At 36.7% G+C, this 21,049-nt stretch overlaps 1 protein-coding gene across 1 annotated transcript in view; it reads right to left on the reverse strand.

Moving 5' to 3' along the window:
* The window catches only part of plch2a (phospholipase C, eta 2a), a gene marked incomplete at its 3' end in the record, with an annotated part of 135,515 nt that extends 114,722 nt beyond the window's left edge, over positions 1–20,793 (reverse strand). Inside the window, exon 1 of the mRNA XM_081348450.1 lies at positions 20,361–20,793. Coding sequence (XP_081204576.1) covers positions 20,361–20,532 — 172 coding nt within the window. The 5' untranslated portion in view covers positions 20,533–20,793. The remainder of the gene's footprint in view (positions 1–20,360) is intronic.
* Between the last annotated feature and the right edge of the window lie 256 nt (positions 20,794–21,049).

A 21,049-nucleotide genomic window follows, 5' to 3' on the forward strand; every position in this document is an offset into this window, starting at 1 on the left:
GATTGTACAATAGAGAAAGGAAATTCTAAAAGGAAAGGAAAGCTAAATGCTATTCTCTTCTGTTCTATTGGTTTTTGTAGTCCCCGGGTAGCTATATTCTGCAAGAAAGCGACCACTGGGCTGAAGGGATGTGTCTATCCCTCAGGACTGATTTAGAATTGCAGAAATTGAGGGTTGCCGCCACTGAACTTCCCTGCGCCTTGAGTTTTTCCAGTGACATCTCTAGGGATCAGCATGAAGACTGCTCTCAATACATGTCATTACTTTCTGGCCCCATTATGCTTCCGCAAGCACCCTGCAGTCACTATCTATACATTTTATCCCTACACCCTTTTGAATTCAGTGGAAAGCAAGGTCCGATCCTGTAGAATGCAGGTAATTGCATGGTGAAAACACACAGAACAGCACACGCATGCAGAAGCCAAGAATCCCCCTGAATTGTGAATGAAGGAGCCATGGGCTGTTTTCCCAAGTTCCTCATTGCCACCATTCATTCAGTATTCATGTATTCGCACAGATTCGCCTTGATCTCGATCGTGTCAGCAGACAGCATGAATCAAGTATTCATCTTTCATTTTAAATGAGCTGTTATGAATTTGGATGGATGAGATTTTGGGTCAAAGCTGCTGTGTTGTTGTTGATATAATAGGATATATGAGATATTGTAATAGAAATAGAAAATAATAAAAAGAGAGCAATACAATGAGGAATGGGGCAGCCAAATGATGAAAGTGTTGCTCTCATGCTATCAGATCATAGAATTAATATACGGGAGTGTGACTGCGGAACACCGAAAAATGCAATTGTTCAAATGCATGAAATTGATTTGTGCATGTATCATAAAACTAGATTTTTAAATTTTCTTAAGGAAATGGTGTGGTGCTTATCCGTACAAAAGTTTTGGTAAAAATCAGTCTCCGAATGCATTTTCAATTAACTGATTCCAGTGAGTCTTGGATGCATCTGATCATGATCCATTCATTAAAAACACATATGCCGGGTGTAAAAGGACCTTGGAAGGCAGCACAGTTATGCTGTTTACCTTTTGCATCATCCTTTGCCTTGGGAGAGTTGCTATAGATGTGTCTCTAAGGCATTTTGAGTGTTTACTTACTGGGCCAAGAAAACAAATCTACACCCCATGTCTCTATGATATTCAGGTCTAAAAATGAGCAAAAGAGTGTAAAAAATGATATGGTAAAAACCTTTACATTTTTTAATGCTAAGTTCTAAAGGGAAATTACATGTTATTGTACAGTCTGTTAAATGTACAGTTTTTGGAAGTGAAAAAGAACAAATCATCTTATAATTTACAGTGAAACACCACAAATTGACAGTATTGTGCCATTAATGCCAGAATTCCCTGCGTGACACTTCGCATTCATGGTTTTTCAGTTAAATAATTGTTTCTTCTTGTAGTACCTCAGCTTGAGGAAAAGCTACTAGTGATGAACTTTGATTTATCATGTGACACTCTCTTATCACCAGAATTGCAAAGATATAAACTCACAATTGCGAGGAAGAAAAGTCAGACTTTTTTTTCTAAGAATTGCCAGTTTATATCTTGCAATTCAGAATTTATAACTCCCAATTGTGAGTTTATATCTCACAATTTAAAAAAAATCTGAATTGTGGTATTTTAACTCAGAATTGAAGGACAGTTTCAGAATTGTGAGATATAAACTCGCAATTCTGAGAAGAAAATTCTGAAACATAAGATAAAACGTCACAATTTTATTACGCAGCAGAAACAAGCTTCCTTTAATAGGCCTATACAGGTTTTTACCGTAAATTTAAGTTCAGTTCATAAAACTAAAATGTTTCTACCATATATGTATATGATAATTTTCTGGCAACCACAGCTGTGTTTCTTTAACTATTCATTTAAGTGTTGTTGTTTTTTTTTGTTTTTTTTTTACAGTTGGGGGACATTTAGAATGATGACTATGCTTCTCTCTTCCATAGGATGAATATGAATATGGAATATGGCTCTAAAAATGATAAAAAGCACCAAAAAAATGACAAAATGTTCAAAGGCGTGTGTGAGGAACAGCCTGAAATTGAACTCATTATTCATTGAAAATCTTGTCTTGAAAATCTTGCTTGACAGCCATAGCTACAATTCACTTTCACTGCATGGGAAAAAGCAGCCTGGACATTCTGCTATAAATTACTCCTTTTGTATTAGACAGGGGAAAGAAAGTCAGGTCTTGAAAGACATGGGGGTGAGTAAATGAAGACAGAATTCAAATTTTTGCTTAAGCTGTATATATTTAAGGTTTTATTTTCAACCTATGCATTGTAATTTGAATCGTGCTCAAGCACATAGCATGTAGCTGCCATGGATGTTCACTCCACTGTAGCTAATTGCATCTGCACACAATACATTCCCCTCTTATTCCATTCCCTCATACCTTACAAAACCACAAAAGGCAGCAGCCACCATTGTGGCGGCACAATGCGAGTATGCTTGGCAGGAAAAAAAGCCAGCCGTCAATTGATCTCAGTGGATCAATTGGTGCACCCCAATGTGTGAGATATTCAGCTGGGTTGGACCAGCCCTGTTCGCAGCTCAAGTATCATGTTTGCCCAAGCTCATTAAGTGTTCAAGGCAATTACAATGGATAGGACTTTTGGCAAACCTCAGCAGATTAATAATAATTTGTGAAGTGCCTAGTGAGGTGTGGAACATATTGCTGGTGAGAAAATGATTTTGCAGGCGGCCAGGCTTGGATGATTTTAAATGCCACGCTATGTGTGATGAGGTCCAGAGCTCATATCCAAAAGCTCTCCAACATACCACATAAGAATGTGTGTATGTGTATATGGGTCATGTGTGGCATGAATTACCTGATCCGTGGCTAAATTGCATTTCCTGGTTGGTCTATCTTTCATCATGCGATCTAATGTGACTGCTGTTTTGGCAGGATGAATATTGCGAGCAAATTTCAGTGATGATAAGGTTTTTAACAATTCATAATGTGTAATTAATATTATATCATCTGCAAGTACAGTTTTTTTTTTAAATACATATTTAAGATTTGAAGTACACAACCAGTGCACATTCACATACAATTAAACTTATTGTTTTTTGTTTTATGTATTTCATGTATTTCCATTAATAAAACTAAATTTCACTTAAAGTGTTAGTGAGGGAGAAAACTACAATTCCATGAATCATTGCGAAGAGCAATACCTTTATAAGTTATCTTTGAAAATCAATTTTCCTTCAAGTTTTTACTTCCGGAACCCGACTGTTGCGCTCTATACTGTCAAGTAAACAAAATGTCATAATTTAATAATTCAGTGACTTCTCTCTGGTTGTAACGTGTAGTTTGACACACACAACTTAGAATGAATTCAGATTTTTTTTTTTTTTTTTACCAGGAGAATACATAGGAGAAAATTAACAAGGCAACTACACTTTAACATTAACAACAGTAAAACACTGAACTGAGAAAGCCAAGGGCTTAAATACACAGAGTGAGGTAATTAACAGGAACAGAAACAGGTGCATGATAAATCAGAAAACTGGAAACTGATTCGTGGAAACTGAAAATGACCAGGAACACAGGCAAAATAGGAAAGGAGAAAACAAAACCAAAACACAATGAAACTAAACAGACATTTTTCAGTAACACTTTACAATAAGGTCTCGTTTGTTAATATTACTTTAACCTTTATTTAACCAGATGATCTCATTGAGATTTAAAACCTCTTTTGCAAGAGAGACCTGGCCAAAATGGCAGCATACTAACAACGCATAGTTACAAATATGATCACCAAGCATACGTACAACAACAAGAAACATTTAAACAAGATCCTCAAGATACATAAACAAACCACATCAACATCAGACTACTTAAAAATACAATTTATACCTACCATAGGTGTAAAACGATTTAGGTATTTTAAAAACAGTGACAACAATTTATGGCATCTATTTCCAACACTTTCATGCGATGTTTAAATTCACCAAATGAAATCAGAGTTCGCAATAGCAAATTAGTCTGTAATGTGTTCCAGGTGGCTGGGGCTGCATAACTAAAAGCCTTCTTACCAAGCTCTGTACGAACCGTAGGTACAATTAACAAGTACAAATTACCAGAGCGTAAATTATAAGAACTGATATTACGTGACATATAGGAGCAAAGATAAGACGGAAGCATATCCAATATAGACTTATAAATAAAAATAAGCCAATGTATATGTCTCCTTACTGACAATGAGGGCCAGTTTGTCATTTTGTACAAGGTACAATGATGTACTGATGCCTTACATCCAGTCACAAATCTTAATGCATTATGGTAGACAGTATCCAACAAAGACAAACTTCGATCAGGCGCATTTCTATAAAGCAAATCACCATAATTGAGTGCAGTGAGAAAGGTGGCAGCAACCAATCTCCTCCTGGTTTTCCAAGAAAAACAGGCTTTATTTCTAAAATAAAATCCTATTTTTAATTTGAGCTTTTGTACCAGTTTATCAATGTGCAACATAAAAGAGAGCTGATCGTCGATTAATATACCCAAATATTTGTACAATTTGACTTGTTCGATCTGCATGTATAGTAAAAATACTTGGAAGACTGTCCAAAGACTTCTTAGATTTTGAATAAAGCATAATCTTAGATTTCTCAACATTCAAAACTAGTTTAAGCTGATAAAGTTGGATCTAAAGTTAATGCATTAACTATATCATGAACTACTGAACAATATATTCTTACAGCATTTATTAACCTTTGTTTGTGTTAGTTAATAAAAATGTTCATGTTCATGTTAGTTCACTGTGTATATGGCAAGCCGTTTAACATTTAATCATTTAAACCGACTAGTCTCTATTTTCATGCTACTAGTACTTATTTTTTAGATACTAGTATCTATTCCATTAAGTACTAGTACTTATTCATTAGCTACTAGTGCTTATTCTTTAGATACTAGAACTTATTCTTTAGGTACTAGTACTTATTCAATAGATACTAGTACCTATTAATTAGATACTAGTATTTATTCCGAATGTTACTAGTAAGATTTTTTATTTTACTAGTCACAACTGCTTTTTTACTCGTCTTATGTTATGACTAGTCAGAACGGCCACTGGAGAGTTTGATTAAAAATCTTACTAGTAAAATAAAAAATCGTACTAGTAACATTTGGAATAAATACTAGTATCTAATAAATAGGTACTAGTATCTATTGAATAAGTACTAGTAGCTAATTTATAAGTACTAGTATCTAATTAATAGGTACTAGTATCTAAAGAATAAGTACTAGTATCTATTGAATAAGTACTAGTATCTAATGAATAAGTACTAGTATCTATTTAATAGGTACTAGTATCTAATGAATAAGTACTAGTATCTATTTAATAGGTACTAGTATCTAATGACTTAGTACTAGTAGGCTATTTATTGAATACATACTAGTATCTAGTAATAGGTACTAGTATCTAAAAAATAAGTACTAGTACCTAATTAATAACTACTAGTATCTAATATATATGTACTAGTCACAATTGAACACTAGTCAGAACTGAATAGTTGATATCTGAATGACAGATCCCCATAGAAGTCAATGGCAAAAAAAAAAAAAAAAAATTGTTACTAGTAACAAAAGAATAGTTACTAGTCACTATTGGAATAAGTACTAGTATCTAATGAATAAGTACTAGTATATAATAATAAGTACTAGTAACTAATGAATAAGTACTAGTATCTAATAAATAAGAACTAGTATCTAATGAATAAGTACTAGTATCTATTTAATAGGACTGTAATCAACCAAAGAAAATCTTGGTCGACTGAAGTCCTGAAATTTTCGACTAAAAATCTGCTAAAAATTACGTTAGGAAAAAAAACGTTAAATTAATTAGCTGCGCACTGTGCGCAGTAGGCTACTTGGTAGCCTTGGTGTCCGCCTAAATGAATTATAAATATACATACAAAACTAGTAGGCTATTTGCAGTATATTAAATCGTTTTTGACCTAATTATTTTGCACTGAAATGAGTCTGACACACGAGTCTGTCGGCTCTGACAGCGTTGCATAACGTGCACCTGTGCAATATCAGAGCCTATGATTTACGAAAATAGTACTATGTTGTCAACTAGTGATATCATCACTAGAACTTTTGAGGAATATGCAACATAATTTAGACAATTGTTTTTGTCATATGTATTATAATAACTGACAGACAGTAACGTTATCATTTCAGCCGCTCTGTGCAGCCGCTCTGTGGAGCTCAGCTTCGCGGCTGAGACACGAATAGACTATTAACTTTTAAAAAAATTCTGCCACACTGCTGATGTCTTTGTTGACATGGTAGAAGAGGACTGACTGACTATGAATTAAACGCTCTCACAATTAAATAAATAATATTCAGCAAACCTTCTAGTTGCCTACTTTCTTCAATCTGTCGCTCTTCTCCAGTGGGTTGGGCTAATCCAAAAGAAGTGAAAACAAGGGGGGTGTTCTGAAGACAGACTCTTACCTGTGAAACAGGGGTGCTCTGAAAACACCCCCATTAGCAATTAGTTCTTTCCACCTGATGAAATGAACGCGGCAAAACTGATGAAATGAACACGGCAAAAAATCGTCCAATCAGAACTTTGGTCAGAACGTATCGACCAAATAATCGACTAATCGACTGGGAGATTACAGCCTACTATTTAATAGGTACTAGTATCTAATGAATAAGAACTAGTATCTATTGAATAAGTCAAGTCAAGTCAAGTCATCTTCATTTATATAGCGCTTTTAACAATGTAGATTGTCTCAAAGCAGCTTTACAGAGATAAGCGTATAATTTAAGGTAACAGAGATTTTCGGCTTTACAGCAGAGTTAAGTTATTTCCATCTAAAGTTAGTTTATATAAGAATAAGCACTAGTACCTAAAGAATAAGCACTAGTAGCTAATGAATAAGTATAAGTACTTAATGGAATAAATACTAGTATCTAAAAAATAAGTACTAGTAGCATGAAAATAGAGACTAGTCGGTTAAAATGATTAAATGTAAAAACGGCTTGCCATAGGATGTGCATTACAATACTGTTGAAAATATCTAGAAATATATTTATCGCAACTTTAATGGTTCCTTTTTTTTTCAGGAGAGGTGTGTTGTTGTTTTTGTATGCAAGCCGACTTACAATTGTATCTGGTGGATGATCAAACGGGGTAACCTGAAGACTAGCTGGCTTGTACTATGACTTTAAAGTACTTTTTCCTTTAAAGGGACACTCCACCCATTTGCATTAAGCTTTGCATTGTTAGAAACCCAGTCATACTATTGAATGGTCGTGCAACACTCTCTCATTTTCCCCTGAGACGGGAGAAATCCGCTATTTACCTCTTACACTTCCTCCTACAATGACGCAAAAATCGTCATTTTGCGTCATTGTAGGAGGAAGTGTAAGAGGGGGGGATTTCTTTTGAGACTACAGACACTCGTTCCTCATCTTTCCCAGGGGGCGGGACCCGCTCACACTACAGACCTATTACAGATCAGTGGGTGGGACTTTACTCTCTGAAACTGAAAGCAATATCCTCCATCTTGTTTGAAGCTAAGCTAACAGGCGCTGTGGAGACAGATGTACAGTTATGACAATAGCGGAGGAGAGTACTCAATATGATATAGAAGAAGAGGATTTCGGAAGTCTGATGCTTGAATCAGGTGTTTGTGGCTACCTTTACAAGCCACATTATAGCGAAGAGCAGCCGAGGCAGAAGACCTGCCTGCCGCAGACGAGGAGCCCGGACTGGCTCGAGTTAGGGCGGACCGGTGGCGCCGGTGATCTCACTATGCAACTACGAACCGCTATGAACACAGAGATAGAGTCCGTCCGCAGCAAAGAATTTCAACAATGACAATTTCTCCTGGACAAAATCTCTGAATCAGACGATGACACGGACGTTTGTGTTGAGAACTATCCTAGTTTCGCACCGCATATGTTCTGACTGAACATCCAGGTACCATGCAATAATTCATCTTTTCGAAAGAAATACAAACGAGGAGTAATGCACTGAGTTCGCCAACTAACTAGACATTTTGTGTGAATGTGAAATGAATTTCAAGCTCTGGTGGTAGCTAGCCTTGTAGACGGAAGAGTGATTTCTCTTATAGGCAGATATGCGCTTTCTGGATTAGTGGGAGTGGCTTGGGGAGCTGTGCAATGTGGTGCATTGTGGGAGTTGTTGTCTTTCATACAAATGCGTCCTGAAGTTATTTTTTGTCTTTCCTCGGTCACGAAGGCACCAAATTCAAAATTTATTTTACATTTCGACTACATATATGACCCACTTTCAATAAAAAACAATGTTCAAATGGGTGGAATGCCCCTTTAACTGTTTACATTCACTGACTACTGTTTCACTGCAAATTAACACAAGTTAGCTCAAAATATACAATTACAGGATACAACCGTAATGTCAGTGATATATATGAGATATAGCATGCTGGTGATGGGGGTATTATAGGTCTTGAGATCTGGCCTGCAAAGGCAAGGGTTGAAAATTAAATCCTGAATCTACTGCATGCTAAGATTGCTCCAGCGGTACCTTTCCAGCAATTAGCATAATGCTATTAGGCATAGATCAAAAAGTTCTTCAAAATGACAGTCACTAATGGTGTCTAATACATGACTCTAAGCACAGTGATGCCCATTTACATTTATATTACATGTTATCACATCATCAAGGCTAATGAATGCCTAATGAGTATGCTTTGCGGATGAATGGTGCATTACTTATATTAACCGTTTGGTTACTGTATTAAGCCGTTGAATAGCAGAATTAAATGTGACATGGGCTATGATCTAAAATCTAGTGAGATGCCTACGTAGACTGCATTTTAAGGTATCATAGGAAAAGCGATGCAAGGCTCTTAAAAAAAAAAAAAAGCAGTACCATCATTCTGCATTCTAAGGCACCTTAAGTAAAAATGATGTCAGTCGAAATGAGAGAAACATTTTGAAATCACTCAATACCAAAAAGCTATTTTAAAAAACAGTTAAATTAATTAAAAATCAACTATTTTATAAAATATATAAATGAATGCGCAATGTAATGCTTTTGCTTTAGTGTTGTGTTGTTAGCTTAGCAACATGCTAACAGTAAAACTATTGAAATGGACTGTGAGTTGAGTCTTCAGGGATGGTTCATTAGAGGAGTACAGTACAACATGGCTAAAGGATAACTGGCACAATAACTGATGTGATAAATAGCTGGATGACTTTTTTGTTTGGTGACAGGACATGGATAGATGTGTGAGATGTGTCAAATGTGTCAACTTTTACAGTGTATTTTTTGAATAAATATAATTAAAAATAAAAATATTTTATTATAAACAGAACTTTGCAGAAGAGATTGTTTTGAACAAGTATTAAATTAGATATTAAGCAAAACATAATACTTCAGCTAAATTATTTGTGAGTACTTGGGCCTTTTGCTCCATGCTGGTGAGCCTTTGATGTAGGATAAAAGGCTATTTCAACACTTCATCCATTTATATGAATATTTTTAAAATAAAATAAGTAATTTTATGATTTCTTTTCCCACCAAATGTGCTGTTCCATCAATGCACAATACTATATATACACAGTATTTTTTTCAGCAATGATACACTATGGAATTAGGGGATTTGTGGAGCTTTGTGAATTATAGGTCTTTAAATTCTATGGAAATCAGCATCATTGTGTGGGGTTCTGCAGGAGAGATTCTGTGTAGGCCTGGTTGTGAGGTTCATTTTCAGGATGCCGCTGTAAAAGGCATTTGCACAGCAATTTAATGTGCAGTATCTGAGAAACACTGTATTTGAAATCAACCCAAACAAACACACCCCTCCCTTCATTGCTCCGCCCCTAAAAAGCACAAACACGCAATGCAAGAGTGAATGTCTTTTTTATCTTAGCAGAAGTGAAGCAAAATAATGCTTTGTGAAAAATAAATCTAAGATGACGAACAAATGAACACACAAAGAGTATACAAGCGTTGTTAGTCGCCAGCAGTACACCAGCTCCAGACAAACGATTACACTCAAAACTATCCTTTTACTATAGCTCATTACAACAACATATCTTGGTTCTGTAAAAAAAAAAAAAAAAAGAAAGAAAGAAAGAAAGAAGCAAAATCAATGTTACTCGCGTATGAAGTAGAAACAACGCAACCTCTGCGTCTGTTTTCAGGCCTTCCTGCTTCGGTCTCTCTAACGCTGGAAAGCTTTTCTAATTTTAACACGGTTCTAAAGCTCTTGCCTGATCATAACCCATGTTTTTCCAATGATATTCCACCGACCTTTTCTCTTTCGTAAATGTCCCTCAGCCATCTCTCTTTCTAAAGTCTTTAATCAAATCTCCCTCTTGCTCACTCTCTCTCCTCTCCCATTATGAGTGGGAACGCCCCCTACTGCTGATTGGCTACAAGTATTGTGTGCTGCTCGGTCCGATTTACTATCAACAGCATTTCTCAGAAATCACTTACTGCACCTTTAGGCAATTAAAACTGGCAAAATAAATTAGGTTACAGCATTTCTGTACTGTCACAAATAGGTTTTTCTATCACTGTATCCAACTGTATCAGTCAGATTCCCGTTCATTGGCGGACTATCGCTTACATTTCCTCAAATCAACTCTTGGGGCCTTATTATAACGATCTGAAACACAAGTATCAAACATGAAACGCAAGTAACTTTGTGGGCGGATCTAAAATCGGATGGTCTGAAGAAGCTACATTACTCATAGGTGTGGTTTGGGCATAACGTGCAATAAACCAATCAGAGCGTCATCTCACATTCCCTTTAAGAGCAGGGGTGCTTGTTCCATGGCGGATTGCTATTATAACGGTGGATTTGCCAGGCGCACGCCAGGAGCGGTTCACAGCCGAGGAGACCGACGTTCTTGTCAGGGCTGTAAAAGACTGAGAAGTGACATTGTATGGGAATGGGAGAAACCCACCCAAATAAGCTTAGGTTAAGCAGGCGTATAATAATTTTGGTAAATTTGTAAGCTAGATTTATGCCTATTTTTTCACATCTTCATGGACATCACAATGATTTCCCTCATGTGGAATATTTTTTCTTGTAATTATGTATGGTTTGCAAAAATGGCAACTGCTGCCTGCATCTGTGTAGATGAGAGAAGCAAAGTGTATGCATGTTGTGCACAAGCTACATTATGGCCAAGCATGCGCCCTTAAAATAGCATATGAAGGCGCCACTGAAAATTGTTTTCTGGAACTGCAAAATAGCACCAGGGAACATTTGCACCAGAACACGCCTCCTTTTTTCGCTGAACTGCCCCGGGAGCACAATTTAATTTCCTAATTTACCGACGCGTGTCTGTCGAGGGAAAAGTCCGCTGTGCGTCAGGTGCAAAATAGGAATAATACATGCGTCATTGTACAAAGTCAATTGCGCTAGGTGCAAGATAGGGCCCATAGTCACTAATATACATGTGAAAGCCCTTTAAAAAACCCTAAATAGGCAATAGACAGCAATGCAGCTCACTCTAAATTGGGGAAAGGGCCATAATCATCTCTCACTTCTTCGTGTTTTGTGTCTTTATTTTTCCTCTACTTTTCTCAGCGTTTTATGTGCCTGCTTATGACAGGTGTTGTCATGAAAGATGTCACTCGCTTCTAAATGCATCAAAAGGCTCACCTGCTTGTACAGCAATCCAACCACACACACAAAAAGAGAGAGTGAGATTTCATCCCCCAGCAGGAGGTTTGGATTCAACTGCACGTTATCCCCCATCCTCTGGGTTTCATGCTCTTCAAAACAATTGGGGATAAAAGAGCAAAAATTAAGCTAAATCACTTTCCCCAGGGAAGAGAGAGATAAGTCATATTCTCAGTGGTGTTATCCATCTTCTGCAGCTCATCATGTTTCCTGTGCTGAATCATGGCTGAGATGACTCTGGGCACATGAAACTAAGAGCTTTTCTCAAACTACAAACACACATTAACATCTCATTTATAAAAAAGCAACAGGATTTACAAGCAATGAATGGAAAGAAACTTTAATTTGGTGTGGAAAAAAATGCATTGTATTTTGAATGTGAATAACTTTTACATGATAACAACAATCCCAGCTTCAAGCGGCAAGCTTGTGCATCGTCCCCAGACCGCCTGAAGGGGGCGTTTATAAGGACAGTGATTAAATCACTGAAGGACGAGCAGCTGCTTTACTGTTGGTGCTAGTAAACGTTCTTACTCAACTGGTGTATCAGTAGTATCAGGAGGAATCGCATGAGCTTTACTACTTTACTCCTGTTGGTAACAGACTTTTTGGGCCCTATCATACACTCCAGCGCAATGCAGCGTCAGGCGCGACGCAAGTGTTTTTTGATCGTTTCAGCCCGACGCAGTTATCATTTTTTACACCCTGCGCCACGTTGTTTAAATAGCTAATGCATTTGTGCCCATTTGTGCACATGGGCGTGCTGGTCTGAAAACGAGGTGTGTTCTGGCGCATTGTTGGCGCGTTGCTATTTTGAGGCAACTCAAAAAAAGCGCAGTATCTTTTTAGTTATTTGAAGAGCGCGTTAGTAATATGCGCCTATACTGTAGGCGGGTCCACAACGCACGTACACTTTGTCCCGTAGATTGTCTGCTTGGCACGCTTTAACCTCACGCACAGTCTTTCTGCTTGCAAATTCCGCCATGTAAATAGCGAATCCGCTATGGTGCAATCACAACTGACTTTTAAAGGAAATGGGAGATGAGACTCTGATTGGATTATTGTACATTACGCCCAAACGAAATCTCATTAAGAGAATAGGAACAACCCTTTTAGACCATGCACCTGGTGCGCCGACCATTTTTCCCATCAAACTAGCAAAAGTGGATTCAGAGGCGCCCTAAGTGCACTTGCACCGTGCGCTTTAGACCATGCGCTTAGATCGATAAAATAGGGCCCATCATGTTGCTGCATATTCACTTTAAGTTCAATTCCTATTGTCTCTGTCACTTCTGTGGCATTACAATTGCCAGTTCTCATAGAAAATTAATGATTTTAGGTCACTGTTAGTGTGCTCCTTGATGCAATTTGCACACACTAATGGAAAAAGCTTTTAAAAAAGGCAAGCTTCAGTCTAATTGATACTTATCTGGAGGTGTTCTGAGTTTTTTCGTAATTTCAGAAATTTTCCTGAGAGGTGTCCAGCATTTTACAAGATTGAAAATGATACCAAATACCAACAGAAGCTTAAAGTGTAAACACAGAAGAATTTACATTGGCATCATCAAGAATTTACTGTCAATCAATGCCATTGAAAGTGATGAAATTAAGACATAAATATGCACTTCGGTTTTACATTACATTATTATGGTATTACATTATTATTTGTAATACATTAGTATTAGTAGTGGTAGTAGTAATAAAAAAAATAATGCTTCTTCCATGATGTCCTAAACCTATTGCTTAGAAAATTCTGGTATGAAAATGTCTATGTATGAATGTGTATGTGTATGCTTGTATGCGTGTATGTATGTATGTATTTATGTATGGAAGTATGGATGGATGGATGGATGGATGTATGGAAGTATGGATGTATGTATGTATGGATGCATGGATGGGTGGATGGATTAAATCATTGATTGACTGACTGATTGATTGATTGATTGATTGATTGATTCATGGATTGATTTAATCAATATTCTGCCACAAATGCTGTTGGTAGAGTCCCTTCCACTGAACCCAAAACATTGCTTTAATGAATTTATCTTGAATTGATATGAAAGATAAACGGCAATCATATATTGTGCAATTGACACTGAAATAGTTAGACATTCAGACAGATGCTCCCAGGCACAGCAGAACAAGTTCTTACATCAATAATGTAATGACGAGATCTATGAAAAATGCTACAATGGGACAATTGAATGCGCAATTCATTTGTCAATGTTTTTTTATGAAATGGTCTTTATAGACTCAGAGGCTTTTGTTCCAATCCTTCCGAAAAAGAAAAGCTTTCTGCAAAGCAGTGTGTCACAGTGGTTAGAAACTAGTAGAAAAATCAAAGTAGGAACATTAGAGAACCCTCCCTGAAGTGCTTGCTTAAAACCTCATGACAGAAGTAAGCTATTAAGCCAACATATCCGTATCTTATAGCAGTACATTTCTGCCTTAATGTGCCTTTTAGTGCAGCACATAAACACATAAAGCACGGCTATTTATGGGAGGAAAATGGCTGTGGATTTACAATGATGGCCTTTCGCATCATCCTGATTAGCCCTGATGGCTTCCTTAAGAGAGCCATTGAAGCCTGTTGATTCTCTTGCTCAGCACAACTATAAGTGCATGAGTGGTGATAACTTACACAGCATGTGCGCTCACTGATAAGCAACTGAACAATTATTCCATTCCTGAAGCTCTTCAGAGTAGCACCAACACAACTAAACACATGTATAGACACAACCACGTCAGCACACACAGGGATCTTTAATGTGGGAACTCATTGTAAATCACATTTAGCTTTCTACATTTTTGTATTATATGATGGAGCCTAACAGCTTTGTCAGATGTTTTGCCCAATTCTACCCCCCATTTAAATCCAACTCTGATTACAAAGAAATTTCACTGGCAAACAGAACATGGGTACTTTATTCTGTATCTGACTAGAAACCTTACAATATTGAGAGAGTTCAAAAACTTTAAAAGGGGTGATATAATGCCCTTTTCACACGATGTAAAATAAATATCTGATGTCCCCAGTGTGTATGTGACGTTTTAGCTCAAAATACCCCACAGATATTTTTATATAGCATGTTAAAATCATCACTTTTTGAGGGTGAGTAAAAATGCACCGTTTTTGTGTCTGTCCCTTTAAATGCAAATGAGCTGCTGCTCCTAGCGCAGAGGGCGGAGCTTGTGTCCTTTTTCTGTCTTGATAATCTATAAATTGTGTTCTGGGGGCGGGGTTTATGTACATTTTAGGGTTAGTGATGTCACTAACCCGGAAGCAATGTTGTGTAGTCCCTATCTGTCATTTGTTGAAGTGCTTAAAAAGCAAATATCTCCCTTTGCTTTGCACTTTCAGCGTTGTAACTTTGCAGATGTTGTGTTTGCTCAAACAGCAACATTACACACTAACTAAAGTTAGAAAAGTGAAATCATAATCAACCACCCCTTTAAAATCCCCAAACACTGCCAAAGATTTAGCCACATGCAAACAAATATTATAGCCTACTGTCTTCTTTTAGTAAGAGGAATGCAGTTCAAAATCTTCTAGCAGAGTCCAGCAAACCTGCAGACGTGATACAAACAAACCCAATTTAATGAAGAGCATGGTGAGTTTAGAGAAAAAAGCCAGTCAAGGGGATCCAAACAACAGATAAATGAGAAGATCTTTGCCACAGATGAGAAAAACTATAAACTGTGAAATTGTTTTTTTTTTTTTGTAAAATTCAATTTATGTGCCCTCCACGTTATCCTGAAATAACTTCTATAACCAAGTTGAACAGAGTCAGATGAGCTGCATCTTTATGAGATACATAGTTTACGCAAGTACATAAAAAAAATATATATACAGCGAAAGTGCACATCTGAAGTGTCTCAGCTGAAGGAAATAATCAATTACAGTATTTCTTATCGGGCCAATAAAATAAAAAAAAATAACATATATTTGCCGATACCAATATGGTGGCCGTCTGGATTATATATTGTGCATCCCTATAAAATAAATTAAAATACATAACAGCTATTTTAAATTGTAATAATATTTCACTATAGTACTATTTTGATCGAATAAATGCAGCATTGAGAGCATAAGAGACTTCTTTCAAAAAAGATAAAACAGTCTTACCAACCTTAACTTTTGAATGGATGTGTACAAAAGGAAAGGTCAAGGACAAGTTCTCTTTGTACATTAATATTAATAAGTGTTGTTCAGGAAAGCAGTGCTTTATTTTAATAATACTGCGGGGAGGGGAGGTGTTTTTGGCTTTGTTGACTAGATTGAGGGCACGTGAGTCTGGGAAAATCAGTGGCCTACTTTAGCTTTGTGATTATTCAGGCTGTGCGCTACATAAATAACCATCAAAGCCTTTTTCAGATTTTTTTGATTATGGAGGCAAGCAAAATTGTTTCCTGAGTAATCAAGCCCATCAATATGAAGATGGTCCTTTGTAAAAAAAAAAAGTAAACAGGCAAAATCACAGAGAGGGAAAGAAATAACAAGGTGTACCTGATTATACTGATCCGCGAGGGACATGTGTAAACCATTTCACATGCTTTTTTTCTTGAAGAAGGATGACAAACGAGGGATAGCATCAAATTATTTAACAAGGACAACCAGAAACACATCCAAAACCCCCCACCCCAAACAAATTTCAAAAGCAGTTCATTATATTCAGCTGTGAATAGTAGAGTGGCTCGGATACTGATATGCTCTTAAGTATTTTGGTATGTATTAAGTTAAAGAATTATTGCTTAATAATGACTTTCAGAGTGGATTGGCAATGGAACACCCAGGGATATGCTATTCAGTATCTAAACAGCGCCGCTGAAATAAAACCGATTTACACGGGAAGTCATGTAAGTGAGTGTGGCTTAAAGGCACAGAACAGCTATAAGTGTCAATCAATATGTGAGAGATTCAGTAAAAAGTGATTCATTATGTTGCTGATCTCTATAGACACAGGTACTATGAGTTTTAGAGATTTTGATAGGAATTTAAACATTGTAACTAGCATAATTAAATATGACTAGAAATTCAATATACAGTGTATTGTCATGGGAAGATTCTGCAGCGAAACACTGCAGTTTTTCTGTTGCGCAAATGTCTCACGATGTTAAAAAAGGGAAAAAAGTGCAAAACCGAACGTATTATGCGACACTAAACATGACTTTGTTACATTGCACGTTGAATTCAGCAAGCCACGTTAAGTTCATGTAATATCGGAAAAAAATAAACAGTTACATTATATCTTTTATATTTAAATAAAGGGTCAAGAAAACACACCCAGTTCATCCATTATGCTGGAATGGAAGATCAAGATGAAAGATAGGAATCTCAAGCAGTGCTCTGTTCGTATGCTGCACAATTTGGCAAAAGCAGTAGGTCATATTCTATATGCATACACACATTTCAGTATTACAGTATGTAGTGAATACTCCAGAAATAGTCAAAGTAGTATGATAGTGGGCCATTCTGAACATAACATTAAGACCACAGAAGGACTAATTCTGCCCTCTATTGGATAATAAGAGAAGGCATCTGAATGCATCAGCTCAAAATCAAAATCTTTAGATTTGAATGATAACACCTCATGAAGAGGAACCAAAAACACTGTTTTTCCAACTTGTAAAATCTGCGAAAATAGGCTTTACATTCAATATTGTGTAAATATGTTGTGTGTAATGATGTGTGAGTGACGTACAGTGTGCATCAAAGTACTGTATACGTCCTAGCTGGAAATAAAATGTGTCCTAACAGAAAGTATCGCAAAGCCCAGAGAGCAATCAATGTGTGAGTGTGTGACGGCCGTTGGGAGTCTGTAACAGCTGTCAGGAGATGATGATGATGATAAATGGGGCCGATGGTTTTGTGTGCTTTTGTAGTTGGCGTTTCGATGGGCTGGACAGTGGTCTGTCGGGACAAGTTGCCGGTGGAATAGGAAAGTGGAAAGTTTGACAGGTTTGGAAGTGAACTATAGAGTCCACCCATGCAGAAAACTAAAAAAGGTGCTTTTGTACAAAGATAAGGAGCTTCGATAATAGGAAACTTTTATAACTGACGTTATCCTTCACATAGAACATGTCCTGGCAAGTTACCATTGGTAAGAGTGTAACAAATGATAACAGATGATCTTATGATGTTAAACACTTGGACTAGATGAATCCCCGATTAACTGTTTCCCTGCCATTGACGGAATTTTCCAACAATTCATGTTTTTTCCAACAATTCATGGCCCTATTACACATCTTCTGAAAGAGTACAGAATCTCTGGGTCCGAAAACAAGCTAAGGGTAAGGTTTACATGACAACGATATGCTTAAAACGAGTTTTCCGCGTACAGAGGACACCTTTGTCCAAATGATCCCCATTCACAAGGATCCATGAAAACGACTAAAAATGCTGTATTCTGTTGCCAGGCCACTAGATGACGATGAAACACTGTAGATTGAACACGTAATACGCATGTGCATGACGTCATCGTTTTTGGAGATTTGCATTTTTGTAGTTTACATGGAGACAGTTTTCAGAAACATGCACTTTGAAACCCGTTTTCAAAAGTTTGCGTCTTCAGCCACCCAAAACGCAAAAAAAAGTTTTACGTTTTTAGTTGAAAATCCTGAAATCCTGAAAATCATGTAAACAGCCCCAAAGAAGAAGCAGAAACCAGCGATAGTGGTTGGTTAATTCAAATTAAGACGTTACAATAAATTGGCAACAATAGACAGGATGTTGAATTGGAATTTGAATTGGGATGGCAAGCAGAATTTACTGAATTGCAATCTACAGGAATTCAAAATGTATTTCATTATTCAAACAAGTTTTGAAAGAAATCTTAATTATATCATTATTAATGCAATTAATTATGCAAGTCTGCTTCATGCTGTTTACCTCTGGACTGCAGGGTAAATGAATGTAATAAAGTGTTGTTCCACAATGATAAGAAAATATTCAATTCAATAAAATACAACGATATAACACATTAGTTTATCCTTTAGTTCAAATACATGCTTAAATTTTGGAATTAAATTGAGATTCCATTCTCAATTGAGTTCTGAATGTGGCACAACACTATTGAACCCAACTTTAAATTCCTTCAAGGAAATGAGCTATGTAGAGTAAGATCTGTGTGAGGGGAATTCTCTAATGCTCACACAGCCGTGAGGAGATCCGTTAAATAATCCGACCAGTCGGAACAAATGAGGATAAATTCATTTAAAAGAAATAGTAAAGCAGCATGCTATCAAAATCAAATCAAGACAGCTTTAAACTGACCTTTAATTGAAACATGTTGCTATGTAAATGTTATGGAATCCAGTTGATGTTGTAAATTATTTGTGTTAATGTCCTTCAACAAGTAATTACCAGTAATTGCCCTTATTGAGACAGCAAAGACATGCAAGCTTAAATAATTCCATTAGAAATGTTCACATAATTAGATTCCCAGCATTTACATGTACATGTCTGTGATTGCGGAAATTAGCATCACAAGAGATTTGTCATGGCAATGTAGCACTTAACAAAGAGTATAAAACACTTTAACAGAATTAACTCAAATACTGACCTTGGAAATTTGATACTGGATTAAGTGAAACTAAAGGAATGTTCTTCAGACAATAGTTCACACTCATCCCTTGATTTGTAAAAGTAAACAAATATGACATTTTGAATAATAAACTTACAATGGAAGTCTTGGACAAGACATTCAACTGGTTAAATAACAAAAAGTTATTTTTTAGTTTAATATAATACTTTGCAGCATAAATGGTGTATATTATATGTATAAATAATCTTTTTTAAGATCAAAATGTGAGATATAAAATTAATGTTCTAATGTTTCAGTGTTAGAGAAAGATCAATGCCATTGGGGCTTTACACAAACCACAAAACACAAGAAGCAAGCTGAATGTCGGCGAATTGTCTGCAGCACCAGCCGTTTAATTTGATCTAGACTTTGTGCTATGCGATTAGACAGTGATTCGAGAGATAACCTCACATACATGAAAGAGTCAGACACAGCCAATAAACTGATCACTGCACTGTAAAACAGCCATCATACACATACATTTCAGGAGCTTTGTGAACAATAAGTGATTCATTAAGGGGGATCGCACATGGTGAGTCAGGAGATGTTGTACATCTTTTACCAGCAGCAAAAATGACAGTACAACATGTTTTCTTTGAGTCTGGATTAAAAGAAGTCTGGATAGAGCTCTGCGATTAATTTGTTCAGTCTTGAAATATTATTGACTTTAGCTACAAATATTATGGAACAAATCTCTCTAACAAATTAAACTCAAAATGTCCAAACATTCCAAAATATGCTTGGAGTTTAAAAGTATTCCTTCATGCAAATATTGATCCTTACAAGAGCACAGCAAACAGACACTCAGCGATATAAACGGAATTGTTCACCAAAAAAATAAAGGTCTGTCATAACTGACTTAAATGATTAAATTTGATGTAAATGATGCAGATACGTCATCTTTGAATCTGAACATGGGGGGTTAGAGGCAAGCTTCAGGGACTTTTTCGTTATGACAGACATGGTCACTATTAAAAGTTGTTTTATGAAAAAATCTACTCATGTTCCTCCAACAAAATGGCTTAGAATGACCGGGTATAGACCTTTATATTTTTGGGTGAACTTTTCCTTGAGTCTTTTTTTATAACTTTATAAAAAGAACTCACCCACACTGATGTAGTTGCCAGCCAGAAAGAAGTTCCAGTGTAAGAGTGTGCTGCTGAGGGAAGAATCCGTGTCATTGGTGAAACCTAAAGATCTCATGGACAAACTGGGAGAATCCGTACTGATGCTTTGACTGCCAGAGAACAGGGAGGTGTTCAGAGATACTGTATCCATATTGCTTAGTTTCTTTAATTCAAAGGGAATCCAAAACCATTAAACAACCCCGGGAACAGTCATGTATGATTTAGGTTCGACAAATTCCTGAAAAAAGCTGTCTGTTGTTTCCCAATGGTGCTCTTCTCCTCCTGGTTTCCAGTGTACAGCAGGAAGTTTAGCAGATGTTCAGGCAGAGTCAGCTGGTGGGACGTCTGGGTTTGAGAGTGATTAGAGTTGGAGGTACAACCATCTGAAGGAGCTCCACAGCCAGTAATTGACCTTCAGACAGGACGAGGTCAGTGTACTGATGGCCTGGAACAAAACCACACCTGCAGCGGGATGCACACCTGTTAACAAATGGCAAATACAAGGCTTTACAAACTACTCAAACATTGTGTAAACATGTACTTCTACGAAAAATTAAGGATTTCTTTTGAAAAAAAAAAAAAAAAACCTCAAATAATTCCAAAAGAAACAAGTAACACATCGAATTAAACATGAAATTTTGAAGTAAAACACCTGAAATATAATTTTC

The sequence above is a fragment of the Scardinius erythrophthalmus genome (genome assembly GCF_964197995.2).
Source record: "Scardinius erythrophthalmus genome assembly, chromosome: 20".
Lineage (NCBI taxonomy): Eukaryota > Metazoa > Chordata > Actinopteri > Cypriniformes > Leuciscidae > Scardinius > Scardinius erythrophthalmus.